Source organism: Acinonyx jubatus, chromosome E1 (assembly GCF_027475565.1).
Source record: "Acinonyx jubatus isolate Ajub_Pintada_27869175 chromosome E1, VMU_Ajub_asm_v1.0, whole genome shotgun sequence".
NCBI classification, from domain to species: Eukaryota; Metazoa; Chordata; class Mammalia; order Carnivora; family Felidae; genus Acinonyx; species Acinonyx jubatus.
The window spans coordinates 13,824,170-13,848,101 of record NC_069397.1 but is presented as its reverse complement, the minus strand read 5'-3'; the positions used below and the strand labels follow the sequence as shown (position 1 = coordinate 13,848,101).

The 23,932-nt window shown below is 39.1% G+C and overlaps 1 protein-coding gene across 2 annotated transcripts in view; it reads left to right on the top strand.

The window, feature by feature from the left end:
* The window catches only part of PAFAH1B1 (platelet activating factor acetylhydrolase 1b regulatory subunit 1), a 76,801-nt gene extending 57,394 nt beyond the window's left edge, over positions 1-19,407 (top strand). For both annotated transcript variants that reach the window (XM_027034677.2, XM_053212360.1), the window contains 6 exons: positions 3,567-3,735; positions 6,176-6,278; positions 7,031-7,259; positions 10,537-10,638; positions 14,423-14,579; positions 15,459-19,407. In XM_027034677.2, coding sequence (XP_026890478.1) covers positions 3,567-3,735; positions 6,176-6,278; positions 7,031-7,259; positions 10,537-10,638; positions 14,423-14,579; positions 15,459-15,532 — 834 coding nt within the window. In that variant the 3' untranslated portion in view covers positions 15,533-19,407. The remainder of the gene's footprint in view (positions 1-3,566; positions 3,736-6,175; positions 6,279-7,030; positions 7,260-10,536; positions 10,639-14,422; positions 14,580-15,458) is intronic.
* The last annotated feature ends 4,525 nt before the right edge of the window (positions 19,408-23,932 follow it).

The window sequence follows — 23,932 nt, the reverse complement described above, 5'->3', positions numbered from 1 at the left end:
GACGCTCAACCAACTGAGCCACCCAGACACCCCGACAAAAATCTTTTATTAGGGGTGCCTGGGTGGCTCAGTTGGTTGGATGTCTGACTTTGGCTCAGGTCATGATCTTGTGGTCCATGAGTTCAAGCCCACGTCGGGCTCTGTGCTGACAGCTCAGAGCCTGGAGCCTGCTTCTGCTTCTGTGCCTCTCTCTCTCTCTCTCTCTCTCTCTCTCTCTCTCTCTCTCTGTCCCTAACCCACTTGCATTCTATCTCTGTCTCTCTCAAAAATAAATTAACATTAAAAAAAAATCTTATATTAAGTCCCTTGTACATTTGGTAAACACAACAGGTTTGGTGTGGGCTTTTTTTGGGGGTTTTTTTCTTGTTGTTGTTTATTTTTGTTTTTGTTTCAGAGTAATTCATTTACATCACCAACCTTTAAACTTTAGGGAAAATGGAGGATAGATATTTGGAATAATTCATAATAGTATTTTTAATTTCATCATTTAAATTTCTGAAGGGTCATTTATTTATTTATTTTAATTTCATTTTTAAGTAATCTCCACACCCAACATGGGGTCCAATCCCGAGATTGAGAGTTGCACATTCAGCTGACTGGACCTACCTAGGCACCCCTAAAAAGTTGATACTTTTTTTTTAAGTTTATATTTTTTGACCCAAAATTCTTTTTCACCAGATTTTCGCTTACAGAATGTTTTCTGTGATAATGAAAATTTTTAGCCAGCAACAGGAATTCCTTTAAAAAAGGTGTTTGCCCCAAAAGTGGGGGTGCAGTGTCTGGCTGGCTCATTAGGCGAAGCCTGCGACTCTGGATCTTGGGGTTGTGCGTTTGAGCCCCACATTGGTGTAGAGATTACTTAAAAATAAAATCTTAAGGGGCGCCTGGCTGGCTCAGTCGGTTAAGCGTTTGACTTCGGCTCAGGTCATGATCTCACAGTTTGTGAGTTCGAGCACCTCATCGGGCTCTGTGCTAACAGCTCAGAGCCTGGAGCCTGCTTCAGATTCTGTGTCTCCCTCTCTCTCTGCCCCTCCCCTGCTCATGCTCTGTTTCTCTCTGTCTCAAAAATAAATAAACATTAAAAAAAAAATTTTTTTTTTAAATCTTAAAAAAAAAAAAAGATGTTTGTCAAGTTTTTAATTGTATGGAAAAATCCTCATGGTGGGAAGCAAAGGGAAAATGGGATAATGAAGTACAACACCGTCGTTATGCTTAAAAATAATGTAGAAAGAATGGAAAAACCATGCCTTGGGTAGGATAATGGATAGTTTTTATTGCCTTTATGTAAGTACATTATAAATGGTTTATCATGAGCATTTATTTTATGATCATACAAAAGGTAAATATCAAGTAAAGGAAAAATAAAATTAATTCTTACTAATTCTTGATATTTACAAACTATAACTAAAATGCCTTGTTTGCTCACCATTTATGAAGAGACCCAGTTCATTTTATGGATATATTTATTTTAGAGAAAATGCTCTAGTGTTATTTGACAAATGCATGGAAGGAAAGTTAACTGATCCCACCTTATTTATTTTTAGCATGTCAGGTATTCACTGAATTCTTAGTGTCAAAATTAAACTAAATGGGACAAAAATCTTACAAAAAAAATTATTGACCAGTATAGTATCATTCATGAACACATATGCAAAATCCTTAACAAATTACAAGTTAAATCCAGCAATTTATTTTTTTTAATTGTTTTTTTTAACGTTTATTTATTTTTGAGACAGAGAGAGACAGAGCATGAACGGGGGAGGGGCAGAGAGCGAGGGAGACACAGAATCGGAAGCAGGCTCCAGGCTCTGAGCCATCAGCCCAGAGCCCAATGCGGGGCTCGAACCCACGGACCTCGAGATCGTGACCTGAGTTGAAGTCGGACGCTTAACCGACTAAGCCACCCAGGCGCCCCATAAATCCAGCAATTTATAAAAAGGTTAATTAATATGACCCAAGTAGGGTTTATCCCAGAGTGCAGGATTGGTGGAAAACTGAATGCTCCCTCCCCCTATTGGGAACCAAGGCCAGGGTGTTCAGTGTCAAACACACTTATATTCATGTTTGTACAAGAGTGCCTTGCCAGTGCAGTAAGGAAGAAAAATAAAAAGCATACAGATTGGGAAGGAAGAAATGAAACTGTTTATTTGTAGACAACATGATCTTCTATGTAGAAAACCCAAAGAATCTACAAAAAAGCTACCTAGAACTATGGCTGAATTTAACAGAATCACTGGATGCAGGGTTAATATTCAAGTGGTAATTGTATATCTATAAAGTAGCAATGAATAATTTGAAAATTAAAAATTGAAAATGTCACACAGTCGCATCAAAAAAGCCCCAAAATACTTAAGGATGAATGTAACAAAATATGTGCAAAATTAGAAATCATTTCTGTGTAGAAGTACTTGAATATATGGTCAAAAACTCTGTTTATATTAAGAAGAGTATGTACATTTTTCTGTAAAAGAAATGGGTTTTAGAAGATGGTTTTTCTTAGGTGAGGTTTTTGTATTCTTTTTTACTTTATTATATTACGTGTGTGTCATAAGTTCCTTATAATTGCAAATCTTGTATCTGCTTGGCCATTCCCCTAATGTTGGATAGATTGTTTCCAAGTCTTCAAAATGCATTTTCTAAGTTTCTTTAAATTGGTTGGTATATATCCTACTACTGATAAATTTGAACCTATAATAGGTTTAATGATAAATAAATTATAGGAAGAATGGAATCGATCATTTGATTTTAGAGCATGTAATTGGTGTTGGGTAAAGATTGACTACATTTGGCCACCAGAATGAAAGTTTAGTATGTTCTTGAGGTCTGTTTCTAATACTTACTCTTGATAGCTCATTATTTCCATTATCTTAGAAAAAACTAACTTTAAAAGATGTGGCAGTGGCTTCCCATTTTTGCATCAAAATGACATAATGCATTTGTTAATTTACTTATTCATTGGCAGTAACATCTTGTGAAGTCTTTCCTTTGCCTCTTAGATGTCTGAGTTCTGCTGTGTATTAGAATTGAGCAATCTTGGGGCACCTAGGTGGCTCAGTCAGTTAAGCGTCCAGTGTCAGCTCAGGTCATGATCTCGCTGTTGGAGTTTGAGCCCCATGTTGGGCTCTGTCCTGACCCCTCCCTCACTTGCACTGTCTCTCTCAAAAATAAATATACATTTAAAAAAAAAAAGAATTGAACACTTTTTATTGTCCCCGAATATTCTACATATAGATGCCTCTCATAACCACCCCCCAGAACTTAAGTCCTTAAATTTATTTGTTTACATGTCTGTTGTCTCCTGTCAGACTGGGAATGAACTTTGTCTTTTGGCTTTATATACCTACCTGCTAGTATTAGGTATATGATAGATGATGTACTAGAAGTGTGTTTTAGTAATTACAACAACTTCAGTTTCTCTATAGAGAAAAGACCAATTTACACTTGGAGATTGCTATTTCTAAGATAGTTACCCTTTGTCACTTGCTCATACTGGCCTGCTGAGTGCTAATGTGAAACAAGAAAGAAGGGATGGGTTGATGTTAACTAACTTTCTGATTATTTGACAGGTGTGGGATTATGAGACTGGAGATTTTGAGCGAACCCTTAAGGGGCATACAGACTCTGTACAGGATATTTCGTTTGACCACAGTGGCAAGCTTCTGGCTTCCTGTTCTGCAGATATGACCATTAAACTATGGGATTTTCAGGGCTTTGAATGCATCAGAACCATGCACGGTAAGGGGTAGAGGATAATATTTTGATAGTGATTTGTAATGTGACATTCCAGAGAAAAGAATATTGTTTTCTGATAGTGTGTGGGTTCACTACATTCGATTGTTAATTGTATCAGTGGAAGAGCATATGATGTGTAGCCCGTGGATAAGCCACAGTAGTTGAGAGTTGTTTCAATTATAAGGTTTTAAGTATCTCTTAGTGGTTTATATAAAATACTTAATTCGCTTTCAGGAATATTTTTGGATAAGAAAAACTGCTGGGACATCTGTCTTCAAGAAAAAAAGAAAAATGAAGTTATTGGGGAATTTTTTGTTTTGCTTTTCATTTTCTCACCTGGGAAACAAGTTCATAGAAAGTAGATACAGTAAAAGCTGGAACCTAGCATTTCTTGCTCACTTTATAATGTTGTACATACACTGTAGAATGTGAGCTTGCTTTCCTGGTTCTTGTCATAGAGACTATTCTCTGAGGCACTTGGGCTTTGTGGGAAGAACATGGGCTTTAGAATCAGATATCTGGGTTCAGATCCCTACTTGTTTACTTGTGGCATTAGGAAATTTCAGCTTCTTTCATATGCAAGGTAGAGGTAATAATACCTGTCATAGGATTGTTGTGAGGATAAAATGAGATCATATACATAAATCATCTTGGTTTAGTATCTGGCACATTAGGGGTGCTCACTAAATAAGGATTTTTGTTGTTTCGTTGACCATGATAAAATTTGAACGTTTGGATTTTGTATAAGGAATACATTCTGTGTTGGTAATAAAATTTTTTGTTTTTTTTTTTTTAATAGATAATTCAGTGATGTAAGCTATGTGTTTACATAGAAAGTGTAATTTGAAGGGTGTGTTTCCCCCCATATTAAATGGGGAAGCTTACCAGTTAAAGGAATTCTGTTGAATCCTTTCATAAAAACTAGTGTTTATGTTTCTTTAAGTAGCCTGTGTCTTGTTGCTCTGACTTAATGAAGAAAGAAAGTAGGAGATAGAGGCCTCCTGTTACGGAATGAGTAAGTCAAGGGAATAAAAGGCACAGTATGAGGAATATAGTTAAAGACACTGTAATAATGTATAGTGACAGATGGCAGCTACGCTTGTGATGAACATAGCATAATGTATAAACTTCTCAACTGAAACTAATGTAACATTATGTGTCAACTATACTCAAAAACAATTTTTTTTTTAAGAAGAGTTCTTGGGGTGCCTGAGTGGCTCAGTCAGTTAAACATCTGACTTTGGCTCAGGTCATGATCTCATACTTTGTGAGTTTAAGCCCCGCGTGGGGCTTTGTGCTGACAGCTCAGAGCCTGGAGCCTGCTTCACATTCTGTGTCTCCCTCTCTCTCTGCTCATCCCCTGCTAGCACTCTGTCTCTCTCAAAAATAAATAAACATTAAAAAAAAAAAAAAAGAAGAGTTCTTTCTAACCATTGTATATTGATAATGATATTTATGAGGATTCTCTAGGGCTTTTTCCACAAAGGATAACTAATTAGGAATAGTGCATATAGAATAATGCATTTCTTTTTTACCCCCATTAACATCAACGACAAAATTTTTCAAACACTATTTTTTGGGGAAATGTTTACCTATTTTGAGGGAGAAGAGAGAGTGAGTGGAGGAGGGGCAGAGAGAGAGGGAGAGAGGAGCCCATCGTAAGGCTCAATCCCACGAACCATGAGATCATGACCTGAGCCAAAATCAAGAGTCAAACACTTAACCGACTAGGCCACCCAGATGCCTTGGACCACTATTTTAAGTATGGAACCAAATGTGGGGCACCTGGGTGGCTTAGTTGGTTCAGCGTCCGCCTTTGGCTCAGGTCATGATCTCACAGTCTGGGAGTTCGAGCCCTGCATCAGGCTCTGTGCTGACAGCTCAGAGCGTGGAGCCTGCTTCGGATTTTGTGTCTCCCTCTCTCTCTGCCCCTCCCCTGCTCATGCTCTCTTTCTGTCTCAAAAATAAATAAAAACATTTTTAAAAAATTTAAATATGAAACCAAATCTCCATTTTTCTTATTCTTCTGTTTAGCTTTGTAAATCTTATCTCCAATTTATATCTTAGGATATCAACCATGGAAATTTTTGTGTTTTTCTACTGTTCATATATAAACATTCAGCATATTAATACATCCAAATGCTAATGACACTGATGTTAAAACAGTTTTGTGGTCCTAAATTGAGCTAGCTGCTTTTCATTGTGGATTATTTTAATAAGCTATTATTTTAATAGCTAGCTGCTATTTCATTGTGGATTATTTTATTAAGTTGCTAATTCCTAAACCTTTTTGTGTGTAAATCCAAAGTTTCTTATCAAATTTATTAAAATCCAGTGTATTTAAAGTTGCTGTGGTATTTGAAATCCCATGGTGAAATCTCATGGTAAACTGAGATTTAATTATGCTATAGATCACTTAATACATTGCTGTGTTATGTTTTAGGCCATGACCACAATGTCTCTTCAGTAGCCATCATGCCCAATGGAGATCATATAGTGTCTGCCTCAAGGGATAAAACTATAAAAATGTGGGAGGTGCAAACTGGGTAAGTAGGTTTGGTTGAAATGGTGTCAGCTAAAGAGATATTAAACAACCAAACGAAATGTGTTCTGAACCAGTTATTTTGACTTTAACCCAAAATAATTATGGTGCTCGTTGTGTTATATACTGTAAAATGAGGTTTGAATCTCTAAATGTTTCCCAAAAAGGAATAGAGAAATTATTAACAAAAAAAAAAAAATTTCGTGTCCTCGAGAGCCATTTTCTATGCAATGGCTTATTATCTCTGTGGTCTTCTTTTAGGTGATTTCTCTATGGGTTGAAATAAAATGTAAATAACATTTGTGCAGGTAGGCCCCTGTTAGGCTTAATTGGTTGTGCTTAGAATCACACATGATTGTTATAATAAAATCTTAACCTACTACTAAGTAGTTTTACCCAGATTAGTAGAGTATGCCTTTGTCTCAACAAAGCTATAAATATTTTTGTTAGGTTTATTGTGTGTGTTTAGTTTTAGAAGATTTTATTTCTCTCTATATTTTACCTTCTAGAATGTGTTGATTGGTTAGCTCCTTAATGATACTTCCATCAGCTTATTTTGACTGATGTTTGATTTTCCGACCTGTCCCCATCTTTCATTAACCATGAATGTACATTTATTGTGCTGACTCACATATGATTACCCTAACATGGTGCCGTCCTCTTTATTCCAGTACGTACGTAGCTAGTTTTGTATTGCTCCTGGGAAGTATCCCAGTGATTGCCATTCATGATGTAGATTATTATTTATTTTGACAGCTACTGTGTGAAGACATTCACAGGACACAGAGAATGGGTACGTATGGTGCGGCCAAATCAGGATGGCACTCTGATAGCCAGCTGTTCAAATGATCAGACCGTGCGCGTATGGGTCGTAGCAACAAAGGAATGCAAGGCTGAGCTTCGAGAACATGAGCATGTGGTAGAATGTATTTCCTGGGCTCCAGAAAGCTCATATTCTTCCATCTCTGAAGCAACAGGATCTGAGGTATGTGATTTATATATCATTTCATGATTTGATTGCTGGTATCAGAATCTTAGATAACTTCTGATTCTCAGTTTCAGGGCAGTTAATGCATTGAAAAATCTGTATCCCAGAATTCTGAATCTTGAAACTCTTTACTCTTTTGAACTTGCAGAAATGTTTATATTTTTTAACTAGTGATTATTATTGCTGTCAGCTGACCCGTGATTTGGGCTGGGGATGGTGGACCCGCCTGAAGAGTAAAAGTGGTCATTAAATTTATAAGAAATGTCATTGTTATAAGAGTATAGCAACTGGTGCAAAATAAAACTTACGGGAGAAGTTAAAAGTTATCTTTTAGAAGAATAGCCTTCTTTAATGAGCGTAATTATTTATAAATTTATGGTGGAATGCAGTTCAGTATTTAAATATTTATTTTAAACAGAATATTTCATATGAAGGCCTCTTGATACTCTTGATCACTAGAAGCACTAGCTGAATCTGTCTGGAGTTTTATTTATTTGTGTGTTTTAAGTTTTTATTTGAATCACCCATCCTCCACCCATCTCCGCTCTGGTAGCCATCAGTTTGTTCTCTGTAGTTAAGAATCTGTTTCTTGGTTTGTTGCTCTTTTTTCCCCTCCTTTGCTCATTTAAATTCCACATGCAAGTGAAATCTTACGGTATTTGTTTTTCTCTGACTTATTTCACTTAGTATTATACTCTCTAGCTCCATCCATGTCATTGCAAATGGCAAGATTTCATTCTTTTTTGTGGATGAATAATATTCCATTGTGTGTGTATGTATGTATATATATCTTCTTTATCCATTCATCAGTTGATGTACACTTGGGTTGCTTCCATATCTTGGCTATTATAAACAATGCTGCTGTAAGGGTGCACGTATGTCCCTTTGAATTAGTGGAATTTTTTTTTCTTTCTTTTTTCTTTCTTTTCTTTTCTTTCTTTTCTTCCTTCCTTCCTTCCTTCCTTCCTTCCTTCTTTCTTTTCTTTTCTTTTCTTTTCTTTTCTTTTCTTTTCTTTTCTTTTCTTTTCTTTTCTTTTCTTTTCTTTCTATTTTTTGGGTAAATACCCAGTAGTACAATTTACAATTACTGGATCATAAGTTCTATTTTATACTTTTTGAGGAACTTCCATACTGTTTTCCAGAGTGGCTGCACCAGTTTGCATTCCCACCAATAGTGCAAGAGGGTTCCCCTTTCTCTTTGTCCTTGCCAACACCTGTTGTTTCTTGTGTCTTTTATTTTAGCCATTCTGACAGGTGTGAGGGGATACCTCATTGTAGTTTTGATTTGCATTCCCCTAATGATAGTGATGGTGAGCATCTTTTCATACGTGTGTTGGCCAACTGTATGTCTTCTTTGGAGAAGTGTCTGTTCATGTCACCTCATTTTTTAACTGGATTTGTTTTTTGGGGTGTTGAGTTATAGAAGTTCTTTATATTTTGGGGGTACTAACTCTGTATCAGTTATGTCATTTTGCAGATACCTTCTCCCATTCGGTAGGTTGCCTTTTTGTTTTATTGTTTCCTTTGCTGTGCAGGAGCTTTTTATTTTGATATATAGTCCTAGTAATTTATTTTTGCTTTTGTTTCTTTTTCTTTGCCTCAGGGGACCTATTTAGAAAAAAGGTGATACAGCCAGTGTCAGAGAAATTACTGCCTATGTTTTCTTCTACGATTTTTATGATTTCAGATCTCATATTTAGGTCTTTAATCCATTTTGAATTTATTTTTGTGTGTGGTGTAAGAAAGTGGCCCAGTTTCATTCTTTTGCATGCTGCTGTCCAGTTTTCCCAACACCGTTTGTTGAAGAGACTATATTTCCCTTTGGGTATTCTTTCCAGCTTTGTCAGAGATTAATTGGCCATATAATTGTGGGTTTGTTTCTGGATTTTCTGTTCTTTTCCATTGATCTGTATGTCTATTTTTGTGCCAGTACCATAGTGTTTTGCTTGCTACAACTTTGTGATAAAACTTGAAGTCTGGAATTGTGATGCCTCCCCAGCTTTGCTGTTCTTTTTCGGGATTGCTTTGGCTGTTTGGGGTCTTTTTAGACATTTTAACAATATGTGCTCAGTCCGTGAACATGGAATGTCATTCCATTTCTTTGTGTTGTCTTCAATTTCTTTCACCACTGTTTTCTGGTTTCAGATCTTTCACCTCTTTGGTTAGGTTTATTCCTAGGTATCTTATTATTTTTTGGTGCCATTGTAAATGGGATTGTTTTCTTAATTTGTCTTTCTGCTGCTTCATTATTGGCTTTTAAAAATGCAACAGATTTCTGTACTTTTTTTTTTTTTTTTTTGGTATCCTGCAACTTTACTGAATTTGCTTATCAGTTCTAGAAATTTTTTGGTGGAGTCTTTTGGGCTTTCTACTCAGGAGTTTTATATTTCGTCATGGTTCTTAATTTTTACTTTTCATGATTTCAATTTTTATGATTAATAACTTAATAATAAATTACAGACTATTGTTTCTTTGAATAAATTATATGAGCCAAAATTGACCATGTTCCTTTTTTATAGAGACAGTCCTATCGTGGATATTTTAATTATATCTTAATAAATGAATGAAAAGAATCTTCTTCCCCTACCCCCCCCTTCACCCCCCAAAATAATTTTTCTGAAATGAAACTTCTGTAGTAATCTCTTAAATTTTGGCTGGCTGTTTGGTTGCATTTTCAAATTCTTTTTACTGCCCTCTGGTGGTGGTTACTTTACCATGTCATAAAGTTGATTCTGGCTTGGATGTTATATAAAGACTGAATTAGTTTTCAATTTTTTTCTTGATTCCAGAAGTCTTGAGCAATAAATTTATCATCTGTTAGTATCATAGAAACTGAGTCTTAACCTAAATGGAGATTTTCTATTTTCATATTATCTGGGTCCTTCCTGTGTAGCCTACATATGTCAAAAAAGACTTGTGTATTTCGATAGAGGAAAATAAAATGAGTAAGTCCTGGAGATCTAATTGTACAGCTTGGTGACTATAGTTAACAATACTGTGTTGTATATGTGTGAAATTTGCTAAAAGGGTAGCCCTAAAGCGGGGGATGGTTATACGAGGCAATGGATATGTTAACTAACCTGATTATGATGATCATTTTACCATGTATATGTATCTCAGTATCAAATTGTGTATAGTAAACATACACAATATTTATTTGTCTCCCAAAATTGCATTTCTGTAAAATTGAAAATATAGATCATTGTTAGAAGTCATCTAAAGTCTTCACTTAACTTCTTACATGGGAAACTTAATTTTTGTATGTTTTCTATAGACTAAAAAAAGTGGCAAGCCTGGGCCATTCTTACTGTCTGGATCCAGAGACAAGACTATTAAGATGTGGGACGTCAGTACTGGCATGTGCCTTATGACCCTAGTAAGTTTGCATAATATTAACTGCTTCTTTTGAAGCTTACTATGTTTATATTTTGGGGGGTTAGATGCCTTGTGATATCTTACTAAATAATCTGAATTAGTCCAGGCTTTAAAATAACTTCTTTATAAAGATAATTTTTCTTAAACTTTTGTAATTCCATTGTTAACAGTGAAATGAAAGTTATTCCTGTAGGGATGCTTGGATGGCTCAGTAGGTTAAGCTTCCAACTTTGGCTCAGGTCATGATCTCACATTTCATGAGTTTGAGTCCCGCATCAGGCTCTCTGCTTCGGATCCTCGGTCCCTCTCTCTGCTCCTTCCCCACTTGCACTCTTTCTTTCAAAAATAAACACTTAAAAAGATAAAAGAAAATTACTCCTGTAGAATGTCATATTATAAAAAGGATCTACAAAGCCATTAATGCTAGGAGGGAGATCCTAGCTCACTTTATCTTTAAAAATTCTATATCTCCTATGGGGAAAAATAGTATTATTACAGACCCATTCATTTTTTAAAGTGTTTGATTCTGTATTTCACTGTATTTAATTTTAATATGAATCCTATTGACATATTTGTTCATATGGTCTTCTTTATTTGTTTTATTTTACCATTGTGACGTTAATGTTGTTACCTAGCTTTACGGCTTAGAAATGTTTATTTCATTTCAGGAGTGCCAGAATTTAATATTAGGATATATAAATGATAGTACAAGATTGTGGGCATTTTTATTTGCCTAAGGGAGCAATAAGGGGATCTGGGGGCATTAACAATTTTTGTTAATTAACAATTTTTGTAATTTGGCATCTGTTTGTTTTAGAGACGTTTTAGGTACTAACCATACCTTGAAGTGATGGTCTCTGTAAGATATGGTAGACACTTTGGAAGTATCATCAAGAATTGATTAGAAAATTAAACTCTCCTCTAACAGTATTCTGAGCTGAGTTCAGATACACTGTATCACTATTTAAAAAGGTGATCTGCAGAGCTACCTGGCTGGCTCAGTTGGTAGAGCATGCGACTCTTGACCTCAGGATTATGTGTTTGGGACCCACATTGGGTGTAGAGATTGCTTAAAAATAAAATCTTAGGGGACCTGGGTGGCTTGGTCTGACTTTGAGTGTCTCACTTTGGCCCAGGTCATGATCTCACAATTTGTGAATTTGAGCCCTGCATCAGGTTCTCTGCTGTCAGCACAGAACCCATTTCGGATCCTCTGTCTCCCTCTCTCTCTGACTCTCTTTCAAAAATGAGTATTTAAAATAAAATAAAATCTTAAAGAAAAGGGAAGCATGTGCTCTCCTCCCCTGTAAGAACAGAGGTCACCTTAATTTCTCCTGAGGTTTCTGGCTCCTGTTTTTCACCTGAAGGATAGTACTTTTTACTGCTTTATTTTGGTCATGGAAATGTGATTCTGTATTTTACTTTTTTTTTCCAACGTTTATTTTTGGGACAGAGAGAGACAGAGCATGAACGGGGGAGGGGCAGAGAGAGAGGGAGACACAGAATCGGAAACAGGCTCCAGGCTCTGAGCCATCAGCCCAGAGCCTGACGCGGGGCTCGAACCCACGGACCGCGAGATCGTGACCTGGCTGAAGTCGGACGCTTAACCGACTGCGCCACCCAGGCGCCCCTGTATTTTACTTTTAAAATACATTTTGTATTGGGGCGCCTGAGTGGCTCAGTCAGTTAACCATCCAGCTTTGACTCAGGTCACGATCTCTCAGTTCATGAGTTTGAGCCCTGCATCAGGCTTTGTGCTGACAGCTCAGAGCCTGCTTCTGATTCTGTACCTCTCTCTCTCTCTCTCTCTCCCCCTCTCTCTCTGTCCCTCCCCTGCTGACACTGTCTCTCTCTCTCTCCCTCAAAAATAAATAAACATTAAAAAAAATTGTTTTAAATAGATTTTGTACTTAACTTTTGTTGAGACTTCTACCTCTTGTCATTGGTGACTTTTATAGGTCACTACAGTAGAACAAGGTATTTTATTTATTTATTTAAGTTTATTTTGAGAGAAAGTGGGTGCAGGGCAAGGGCACAGAGAGAGTGGAAGAATCCCAAGCAGGCTCCACACTGTCTGTGCAGAGCCTGATGTGGGGCTGGATCCCACAAACTGTGAGCTCATGACCTGGGCTGAAACCAAGAGTTGGATGCTTACCCGACTGAGCCATCCAGGCACCCTGGTCAAAGAATATGTTATGTTGGTCATCTGTCTTTTTTTGTTTTTCTTTCTTCTTTCTTTTTTTTTTTTTTTTAAACTCCCCTTGGGTTCTTTTATAAAAGCAGTATGGTTATTTACATTATAGAAAAATTAGAAATATACAGAAAAGCTAAAAGAAGAAAATAAAAATCACCCATATACAGCTCTGTCATACCTAATAAAACCTACCAAGTTTGTTTAAGTTTATTTACTTATTTTGAGAGAGAGCAAGCAGGGTAGGGGCAGAGAGAGAAGGAGACAAAGGATCTGAAGCGGACTCTGTGCTGACAGTAGAGAGCCCAATGCAGGGCTCAAACTCACCAACCGTGAGATCATGACCTGGGCAATGTCAGAAACTTAACTAACTGAACCATCCAGGTGCCCCTCTTTTCTTTTTTTTTTTTTAAATTAATTTTTTTATGTTTGAGAGGGAGACAGAGTACAGGCAGGGGAGGGGCAGAGAGAGAGGGAGACACAGAATCTGAAGCAGGCTCCAGGCTCTGAGCTATCAGCATAGAGCCTGGTGTGGGGCTCAAACTCAGAGTGCGAAATCATGACCTGAGCTGTGAAGTTGGCCACTTAACTGACTGAGCCACCCAGATGCCCCTCCCCCCAACCCCCCCACCTGCTTTTTTTTTTAATGTTTATTTTTGAAAGAGAGAGAATCCAAAGCAGGCTCCAGGCTCCGAGCTGTCAGCACAGAGCCCAACGTGGAACTCAAACTCATGAACCAGGAGATCATGACCTGAGCCGAAATCAGACACATAAACCATTGACTGAATCACCTAGGCTCCCCTACCAAGTTTTCCTTTTTTAGTCTAGGGTTGTCCAGTAGAACTCTCTGTGATGATGTTCTGTATCTGTACTATCCATCATTATAGCTACTAGCCACATGCAGCTGTTGAGCTCTTGAAATGTGGCTAATGAGACTGAGGACTCAATTGCTGATAGTATTAATATTTTAGTTTATATTTTAAAAACTACATGTGACTAAATGGCTACCCTGTTGGACTGTTCAGCACCAAGCCATTGTCTTAAATTTCTATGTAGAGGAATATGGTGGATATATATTTGGCTCCAAATATTTTAACATATGTTTCCTAAGAATAAAGGTGTTCTATATAACCACAATAAAATGATTATACTCAAGAAACAACATTGGGGTGCCTGACTGACGCAGTCGGTAGAGCACGTGACTCTTGACCTTGGGGTCATGAGTTTGAGACCCACATTGGGCGTAGACATTAAAAACATGATTAAAAAAAAGAAAAGAAACTTACCATTAATACTACATATTCACATTTTCTCTAGTTATCCCCTAGTGCCCTTTATAACTGTATTGTAGCCACCACCCAGGAGCCAGTCAAGCATCACACATAATATTTACTGGTCATGCCTTATTAGTTTCCAGTTTCCTTTAATCTAGAAAAATTCCCTACACTTTTTTGGGGGGATGTGGGGTTCTTTGTTGGCATTGATGTTTTGGGTACATGCAGCTTCACTGCTTTGAGTAATGACTGAACTATTTTCTTAGATGCCGTTTAAATATTTTATCCCTTTATTAAGTTGAACACCTTTTGTTTTTAAGGTGGGTCATGATAACTGGGTACGTGGAGTTCTGTTCCATTCTGGGGGGAAGTTTATTTTGAGTTGTGCTGATGACAAGACCCTCCGTGTGTGGGATTACAAGAACAAGCGATGCATGAAGACCCTCAATGCGCATGAACACTTTGTTACCTCCTTGGGTATGTACGAGTAAGGAGATTTCTTAACAAGTAGATTTTGGAGTGCGAGACACAAACAGTTTTATGTAATCATGAGGAATTTTCCAGGTAAGAAATGACCTGTGCTTTCAGGACAGACTAGAGAAGACAGTTTAAAAACTTTGTGGATTCCTACCATTTGTTTTAAATTCTCCTTTCCTTAACTCTCTCTTTCCATCATCAGCCTTATAATAAAAAAAAATTACTTTCTCCATTGCACAACATTGGTTTTGGAAACTAGGATTGTGAAGAGGATGCTTACTAACCACTCTGATGGGTAATTTTCTTCCCCTACTAGTTTGTAAGTTTCTCAAAGGAAATCTTACTCAGCCTTTTTCCCTCCGGCAGGTTTATACTCTCATGTACTGGGGACTCACTGAATTAAGTCTAATAAACAGCCTCAGTGTCATCTAGACCTAAATCTAGAATATAAGATAGTGAATACATTAAAAATATAATACACCCAGGGTATGATGGATCTAATGATAAAAATAAAGCCTCAGTAGAATAGGGCCAATGCCTACCTCATAGGATTGTTAAAAGAATTAAACATGAATATAATGCATTAGTACTAAGCCTGGAACATAGTAAGTTAAGTAAGTAGATACATTAGAGCTACCCTTGTTGTTAGATTCGAGTGAAACATTCAGCCTTAGTTGGGATGGGGGTAATGGGCGTAGGTATTTTTATTGAAGTGTTAATATAGGATTTAATCATTAAGTCTCAGCTTCGCTAACCCAGGGGTGTATGTGTGGGTGTGTATAGAAAAAAATGAGCATTCCTGGCACGTGGACTTGCTTATTTTGTGGCTTGTTAAAAATTTTATCTGGGTTTAAAATAAGCCTTTTCTTTTTCTTTCAGATTTCCATAAGACGGCACCATATGTGGTTACTGGCAGTGTAGATCAAACAGTAAAGGTGTGGGAGTGCCGTTGATTGAGTCTCATTTGGCCCCTCCTCCCATTTTTCCTCTGGATGCACTCTGATGATACCATGGTTACCCCATTGAGCTCTGTTTAAATAAATATTGTCCTTTCATGTAAATTATTCTGGATGTAGATTGAGCTTATTAAATGTTACACACAAAGTATTCATGCATGGTGAATCCAAATTGTATACTGTAAATTTACATACGTTGTCTAGAAGTACCATAGGGTTTAAAAACCTGGGCTGGCATTGGTCACACCAGGCCTAAGAAGGCAGAAGTTGAATAAATTGAACTAGGGCACTAAACTGAATAGTTGACAGTGTCATTTTATGTTGGATTATTAATTCCTGTTTTTCTTTCTGCTATCTGTTGGTGCCTGACTTGATGGCCTCATTTGGGGAAAAGTGGTGATTATTAGGGCTTTTTCTGAAATGTGTATCTATGTAACATCACTTAAGTGTGCTTAATAAATCTTCTTTAAGGATGTTAGATGATAAGGCTACAATTCAAAATCTTCTGAACCATCTATGTAATTAATGGGGATTACACATTGGAATTTTTGTCATGACACATTTGCCAAATCAATAGGACACATTTGTTTTGGCAGCCTATCAGGCAGAGGCAGAGGCTAGTGGTATATTTATGTACGGAAATGACTGTAAATCTCCAAATAAGAAAAATCTCAGCAGGTAATAGCAAATCATTTCTTTCATTTGGGTCCTAATGCTTTGTAAACAGGTTGAAAAACACTGTAATTCTCTAAGCTTCTATTTTTCACACTAGACACACTTGTAGTTGTCTTCTCCATACTGTTAGACTGTGCAGTGATGTGACTCCCAAGTAGAATTTAATCTTCCCGTTGAGTGTGTCATGGTACAAATCACTATTTGTTTTCGATGTTCTTTAGGGATGTGCAATGTGCATTACATAATGACAAATACGGAAAAGGTTATGTTTGCCCATCTGAAGGGAGTGGGAGAAATACAGCAGTTTGTTCTTCAACACAAATCTGATACTGATTTGAACTGTATTTAACTTACAAGTTGAAAACAAGACAGGGTTTAATGGAGCATGCATAAAAATGTACTGTGTTTTCACCTTTTGTTTATATATAAATGTTATATGGGCCTATCTGTAAGTGGATAAGTCTGTATATGTATATCACACACATACAACCTCCATATCCTTGGGTCCTGGGCTTTCGAAGAAGTGCTAAAATGTACAAGTAGAATAAATTTTGCCGTGGAGTACCATGCTTTAGAACAAACCCTTTTTGATCCTAATGCTTCTGAAAACTAGGTCTGACTCTGTGGGAATTGTTCCCAGCTAAAAGGAAAAGCACCCCCGCCCCATTTGGCTGTTCAGCATTTTATGCATCCTTGATATATTGTATATTGTGATCCAAAGTTACTACAAGTAAGCTTAAGAGAATTTTTATCTATGACTTTGGAAACAATATTTCATTGCAGATTATTAAATAATTCTATTGCTTAGCTAACCAACAGCTTTTTTTTAAGGTCATTTGAAAAGTTAACAGAACAGTGAAATAACAAAGACAGTTTAACAAAGAAACTTACTCTGAATTGCATTTTATTCATTTGCATAATATGTGATTTTTAAAATGTCCCTTTTTAGTATTTAATGGAAATTTGGTTCTTGAAAAAGACAAAGGGTTAGAGTTAATGTCCTGTAGATACACACACAGAGACTAGGCCTTACGTTTACTAGAAGCAGCTTTACGTCTAACTTGTGTCTTTTTGTTTGTTTGCTTTGTTTTTAATAATTCCTGAGAGACGTCTCTGGAAGGAAAAGTGTTTTGAGAACTAATGGCTACTTTTGAAGACAAAAATTACAACTTAAGCTAATTCCTTACATACAGTAGAATAACTTTCAGGACAACATTGCCTCACAACCCTGCTCACATTGAGAAGTCTTTTTTGTTTATTTGTTTCTTTTTAGCTGTTCTGACTGGATTTTTCTACAAATGCTATGGAAGATATCTTTGTTCTCGTTTGCTGCTATTTCCTGTCCTATTTTAAGAAATATAAATACATAGAAATGGTGCATCTTAACATTTGTTTGTACATGTATAAATGTCTTGTATTTTAATTCATTTTTAGCCTGTAGCAACACGAATTGTTTAAGGGTAAGCCACAACATCTAGAAATCACTCATAGATACGAACAATAAAGGAAAAAAATGGTACCGATTTAGGAGGAAACAAAGCTGCTGTCCACTGGGTTTTCCCCCCTGCAGCACACAGTGACTTTCATTGACAAAGGAGGAGAAACAATATTACTCTGTAAACAAAGTTATCCTTACTTGGGAGATTGCCACAGCCTGCTGCTTAGTTGAGTTACCAGACATCCTCCGTTTAAGAAGCAGCAAACATTGAATCTCAGGGATGGTCCTCAACTGGATCCAAATGTAACGAGCCCTGTTTGAATAATGAAGGGGGGTGGGGGAGAGTGGATCCATCCATAATCCGGAATCGGATGTGCAGCGGTTTCCTGCACTGTTGTTTGACGCTGCCCTGTTGATGCCCTTTCTTCTGTTTCCTCCGTTTTCTCTGTCTGCTGTCTAACCCTGTGCCTTGCCTGGGATAAGTACAATGATGAGGTTACTGGTTTGGATTGTAAGTAGAGGAATTTATTAACTGGTTTAGAGGTTCACTGCTGCTTTGTCACTTTCTCAGTCAAATTGGTCACTTAATTTAAGAAATAAAAAGCTGGTAGAATTGCATCCTCAGATGATTATTTGACTTTGTGTGTGTGAAAAGACATTCCAGTGCCACCCTGATATAACGTGCCCAAGAAGTCCTAGCTGCGCTCTTGGAAGTGCGAGCCACAGAAACTGTGGTTTAGACGTTGCTTGGAGAATAGTTGCTTTTTGACATGGCATCTTGCACTTTAGGAGACTAAGACCGTCCTGTTTTGTCTATGTGTGGTGTGACCAATGGTGTGCCCAGAGCACTGCTCTAAAAATCACTAGTGTTAGCAAGTCGTCCAGGCTGTGGAGCGCTCGCTGTAGTCTTCAGAAGCTTTGGCTCTAGATCACCAAGCCCGGTCTCCTTACTGTCAGTGCCCTGCTCTCCTGTTTGCCTCTTTCTGTTTCTGTGTGAACTTCCAGGTAAAATCACGCATTAAATAGTTTTCTTTTAAATTCACTTAAAGAAAAACTATTTAAAAGTAAAGGATATTTTGTTTTGTTGACAGTGGTGGCTTGATAATCCTCAAGCAACTGAAGTTAAAATTGTTGAAGGAAAAGGCACTTAAAATGGTTACTCTTTCTGTCCAGCTGTATATAAGTCCAATGTGTTAATTAATCTAGATGATGCAAAGAAGAATCTCCTGGTAGAGAAGCGACATGTACAAAATTGGTGAAAAAGGTTTTGGGTTTTGTTTTTTTGTTTTTGTTTTTTTCTTTTCAGTCGGGGGGGGGGGGAGGGCAAGCTGGATTTACAAGTCACAACTGGACTGGACTGGCCTTTTTATCTTTCCACTCTATCATGTAAGTAGCTGCTTTCTTGTCCTGCCTATCCTTCAGGCATCCCTAAAGGTCACTCTGAAGATAGAAACAAACACAAAATCTTCGAGTTAGAAGTTGATCTGACACTGACATGAAGGCAAGCATTGATTTCATATGAATGTTGCAGAGGTGGTGGTGATTGGAGAAAACAGTTCCCAGATTGTAAGAGTTAACTGAAGATATTGACACAATTAAAAAAAAAAAAACAGTAAAGGAATGTATATAATATTGCTCTTGTGTTTTACAGTAAGATTTGTTGCTCTCAGACTGTGTAAAACAAAATTTATTCATGTTTTCTGCATATTAAAAAATCCTATTGTACCAATTGGTAAACTATTAAATGCCTATAAAACTAGATGTGATTTTTTTTTTTTTTTTTTTTTTTTTTTTTGGTGTCCCTGTGCAGAGACTTAAAGCTTTTTAGTGGAGTCCTCATTGGAGATGGGGCTGTGTTCAACACCTGTCGTAGAGTAAGATGCAAATTGGTGGCAGGGCCTTGATGGAAGTCTTTTTCTCTAGGGCAGCGGTGGCACTGCCTTTACTGTCTGCTTCCTTCACCTTATTAGGAGATCAGGAGCGAGGAGCGGTGGCTGCAGGAGCTCTTGCCATGGTGGTGGACTTGCAGAGTTCAGACTGTTCTCTGAGGCACCACCCTCCCCTCCAGCAGCCCTTTCCGACAGGGACTCATCTGCCCAGGCACCGGAGAGCTGATGATGCCAGGAATGACCTGTTGTAAGCCGCAAAAAAAGTCTCCCCCCAAGAAGACTTGCCCCTCTTGTGGTCAGGGCCCAGAGATAAGGGTCCTGTCCCCTTTGTTCTATTAATGAATGAGCCTCTTGTTCTGGCCAGTGGTCTTGGATTCTTGGAAGATTCTAAGTATTTTAAATTTGGGTTGAAATGTCAAAATCCTCTTCACTCTTGCCCCAGATGCCCCATGGCTTTCCCTCTGCTTTATACATGTTGCCTATGACCTACCTTCCGTCCCCTACTACCGCTCGGCACCTGTAGTGGCCATGAAGTCTCTAGCCTTTAAGGACAAGTTGAATGATGTGGTGGCTCTTTACTTCCAGCCCAGTTGTTTCCTTGCCTTCTGTTGGGAGTAGCCTCTCCCCTACCTCCCCACCCCCACATGGGGAGCTGGGCCAAGAGCAACAAAAGTAATTTGCTTAGTTCGAGTTTTCTGGCTTTTGCAGCTTTTCCCTTTCCCCGCAGGGTTCCTCTTTACCCCCAGCTTAAGATGCAGAAGGTGAGCCTGACCACTTTCCCTAGGGGTAGGGAATCCTAGCTGTAGTGTCATGATTCTGAAATGCAGGTAGCTATTCAAAACTAACTCACTGGTCTATCACATCAAGCTTCCAACATTCATGGTTGGGTGTGTCCCCGAGGTAGGATGAGGGATAGGAAATGGAAGACTTGGTGGAGAAATGGTGCTGCATCCTAGATGTGGCAGCTCTGTCGCTGTTTCGGCTTTGGTTTGCGTGCAATTTTTTACTGCTGAGAGACCTACCAGAATTCTCTAGGAAAATGACTCTCAGTGTTTCCCACCAGCAGCAGCACTTGGGAACTCATTAGAAATGCAAGCTCTTGAGCTCCAGCTCAGACATACTCTATCTGAAACATCTATCTGAAAAATCTGTTTTAACCAGCCACCCAAATGATTCTGATGCAGGTTCAAGCTTGAAAACCACTAATTCAAGCAACTTCTCCTTGAATAAGAAATTGGGACGAGTGGCCCCACAGCTATGATGTGAACTCTTGATCGCCATCACTTTGACACGTGGAGTTTTGCCTTTGTGAATATTCTGTATGATCATTCCTACTTGGGTCGCTAGCCTTTCAATAGAAGTGGAGGGGCTGGCACAGTTGGAGAAGCATGTGACTCTTGCGGTCGTGAGTTCCAGCTCCATGTTGGGCATAGAGTTTACTTTAAAAAATTTAAAAATAAAAGTGCAGGGGCACCTGGGTGGCTCAGTCGGTTAAGCGTCCGACTCGATTTCGGCTCAGGTCATGATCTCACAGTTGTGGGTTCAAACCCCAAGTGCTGATGGTGCAGAGCCTGCTTGGGATTCTCTGCCCCAGACAAAAAGTGGAGGTGGAGGGTCTAGGGGAGGGAAAATAACCTAACATTTTGAATGCTTCTGAGGTGCCAACACCCTTATTTTCAACACACTTATTCTCCCTGCTGGTGGACAGTAGTACATTTCTATGGGCAAGAAAACAGGTTCACTTGAGGTGAGGACATAGAGCAAGGGTATTAAGCTAATCTAGAGAGTTGGGACTCAAACCCAAATGCACACGTTCTTTCCTTTATCTGGTTCTGCCCGTGTTAAGCATCTTATTAGCTAAGTGTAAGGACCTTGTGACATCTTTCATTCAACTTGTTAACCTTCAGTAATGCAGGAATGACCCTCATCCCATCCCTGAGGCCCTCTACCACTGGCACCATGTGGGAGGGCCATTAGGAAGCGGTGGAGCTTGGGAATCGGTAAGCAAGGATTATCCTTGCTTACGCTTGTAATTTAGGAAAAACTCCTGGGGCGCCTGGGTGCCTCAGTCGGTTAAGCACCCGACTCTGGGTTTCAGCTCAGGTCACAAGCTCGAGTCTCGTGTTGGGCTCTGTGCTGGCAGCTTGAAGCCTGCTTGGGTTTCTCTCTGCCCCTCCCCTACCCATTCTCTCCTTCTCAAAAATAAACATGAAAGATTTTTTTTTTTTTTTTTAAAGGAAAGCTCCTAAGCCATTCTATATGAGGTGACTTTATTAGGATAATTGGGTCCTGCATGGTCTGCATCTCGGTGTTATTTTTTTAGTGTCTTTTCTAAGCAATGGGTTTGCCTATTTAGTGGGGGTATTTCAGTTTGCATCTGAGGAGGGCCACTTGTCCTCTGTAGGTGTCCTGATTATGCCTGCCTTGTTTGATTTGACAGTTTAGACTCTGGCAGCAGGAAATGTGGAAATCCACTTATTCTCAGCTTCAGGATATATAGGAATTCCTTGGTGAAGTCCAAGTTCTCCCAATACTCATTTCACAATGGCAGTTTGGAGGGCAGGAGTGGAGACAGATGATACAATCTTAAAAGCTTAACTTGGTGATAATAGTTTTTTTGTTTTTGTTTTTTAAGATATTTAACTTGGAAAAGTAACATGCATATGTTAAAAAACCCAAATACAGAGTTTTGGAAAGCGAAAGGCTAGCATGGCATCCATGAGAGAGGGGAGTTGTGGCTCACACAAATTAATTTCAGAGCTGCCCATCAACACAGACCAGGACCCAAAATGCTAGTTCTCACGCTAACCCTTTCTGGACACCATTCTTCACCCTTTTAAAAAAAAAAAAAAAATTATAATCTGTCAACTAAGATAAGGGAAAAGGGTGGATTTCACATTTAGAGGCTTTTGTTTCCTTTAAACAGTCCCTTGTCATCTGGGTTGTCAAAAGGTAGCAGACAGCACTAATACACGTGAGGGATCAACCATGAAAACAGTCCTCTCAGGTGACTGGTAGGTACAGTGGTAATTAAGCCCGATCCATTCCTCAGGTTTCCAAGACGATGCCCCCATTCGAAAAGTGCCATGAAACACATGGCTGGTGTTCACAGGATAAAGGCTATAGGAAGGAATGTTCAGAACACGACCTTGAGACTGTCGAGGAAAGTGGTGGGGGGTGTGGGGAGCAAGCAAACATCAAGCATCAATGGTGACTCGATGGCATTGCTTAGAAAATTTCAAGGTTGGAGGCGCCTGGGTGGCTCAGTTGGTTAAGCGTCCGACTCTTGATCTAGGCTCAGGTCGTGATCTCATGATTTTTGTGAGTTCGAGCCCCACATTGGGCTCTGTGTTGACAGCGTGGACCCCGCCTGGGATTCTCTGTCCTCTCCCCCGTCTCTCCCCCACTTACACTGTTTTGCTCTCTCTCAAAATAAAACATATTTAAAAAATTTAAAAACACCTCAAGGTCAAGAATGTCTTCAGTTGGCTCAGGAAAAGGAACAGATGTTAGAACTTCATTTTTCTTTCAGAGAATATCAGAGAGAGACACACACACACACACACACAAACTCTCTAAGAATTCAAAAAGATACTGAAGTATGCATGCTGCTGAGCCCACCCGCTCAAGCTGGCCAAAAGCAGCCGCCAGTTATGAGACCTCCCCTCTTCTTGGCAGCAGGCCCCTCACAGGCACCCTCCCATCTCCGAGGCCCTGCCCCTCGAGCCCACCTACATGGTAACCCCTTCCCCTGAGACCTGGCTGACCTGAAACTTAACCCTAGGGTGGCAACCCTCAGACCCCCCTCCATTCCAGGGCTCCTAGTCCCTTGGGGGGTGCTCCCAGTTCTCCTGACTCCGACGAAGGGACAAGAGTAGATGCCACAAATCTAGTGTTCAGCAACCCATCTGGGCCAGCAGGCACAGGGCCTGGGCCCCCACCCCACAGCACCCCTCACCCCAACTGGCCGTCACTCTAACACATACCACACACAGCTCTATGGAGGAGAGATTCCCAGCCTCTAATTCTGTGACCAACAGGTGACATTTATCTGTTGGGCCATTCTTCTGGGTCTAATGACTGGCAGGTAAACCCTAGCTGGGTGCCTATGACTCTACCCTCTCCTCCCACTTCAACATTATAAGGACAATGTTGAATTTAAACTAATTGATATTCATATGCTTTAAAAAACTCTTCTAGGGGCACCTGGGTGGCTCAGTCGGTTAAGCGTCCGACTTCAGCTCAGGTCACGATCTCGCGGTCCGTGAGTTCGAGCCCCGCGTCGGGCTCTGGGCTGATGGCTCAGAGCCTGGAGCCTGTTTCCCATTCTGTGTCTCCCTCTCTCTCTGCCCCTACCCCATTCATGCTCTGTCTCTGTCTCAAAAATAAAAACAT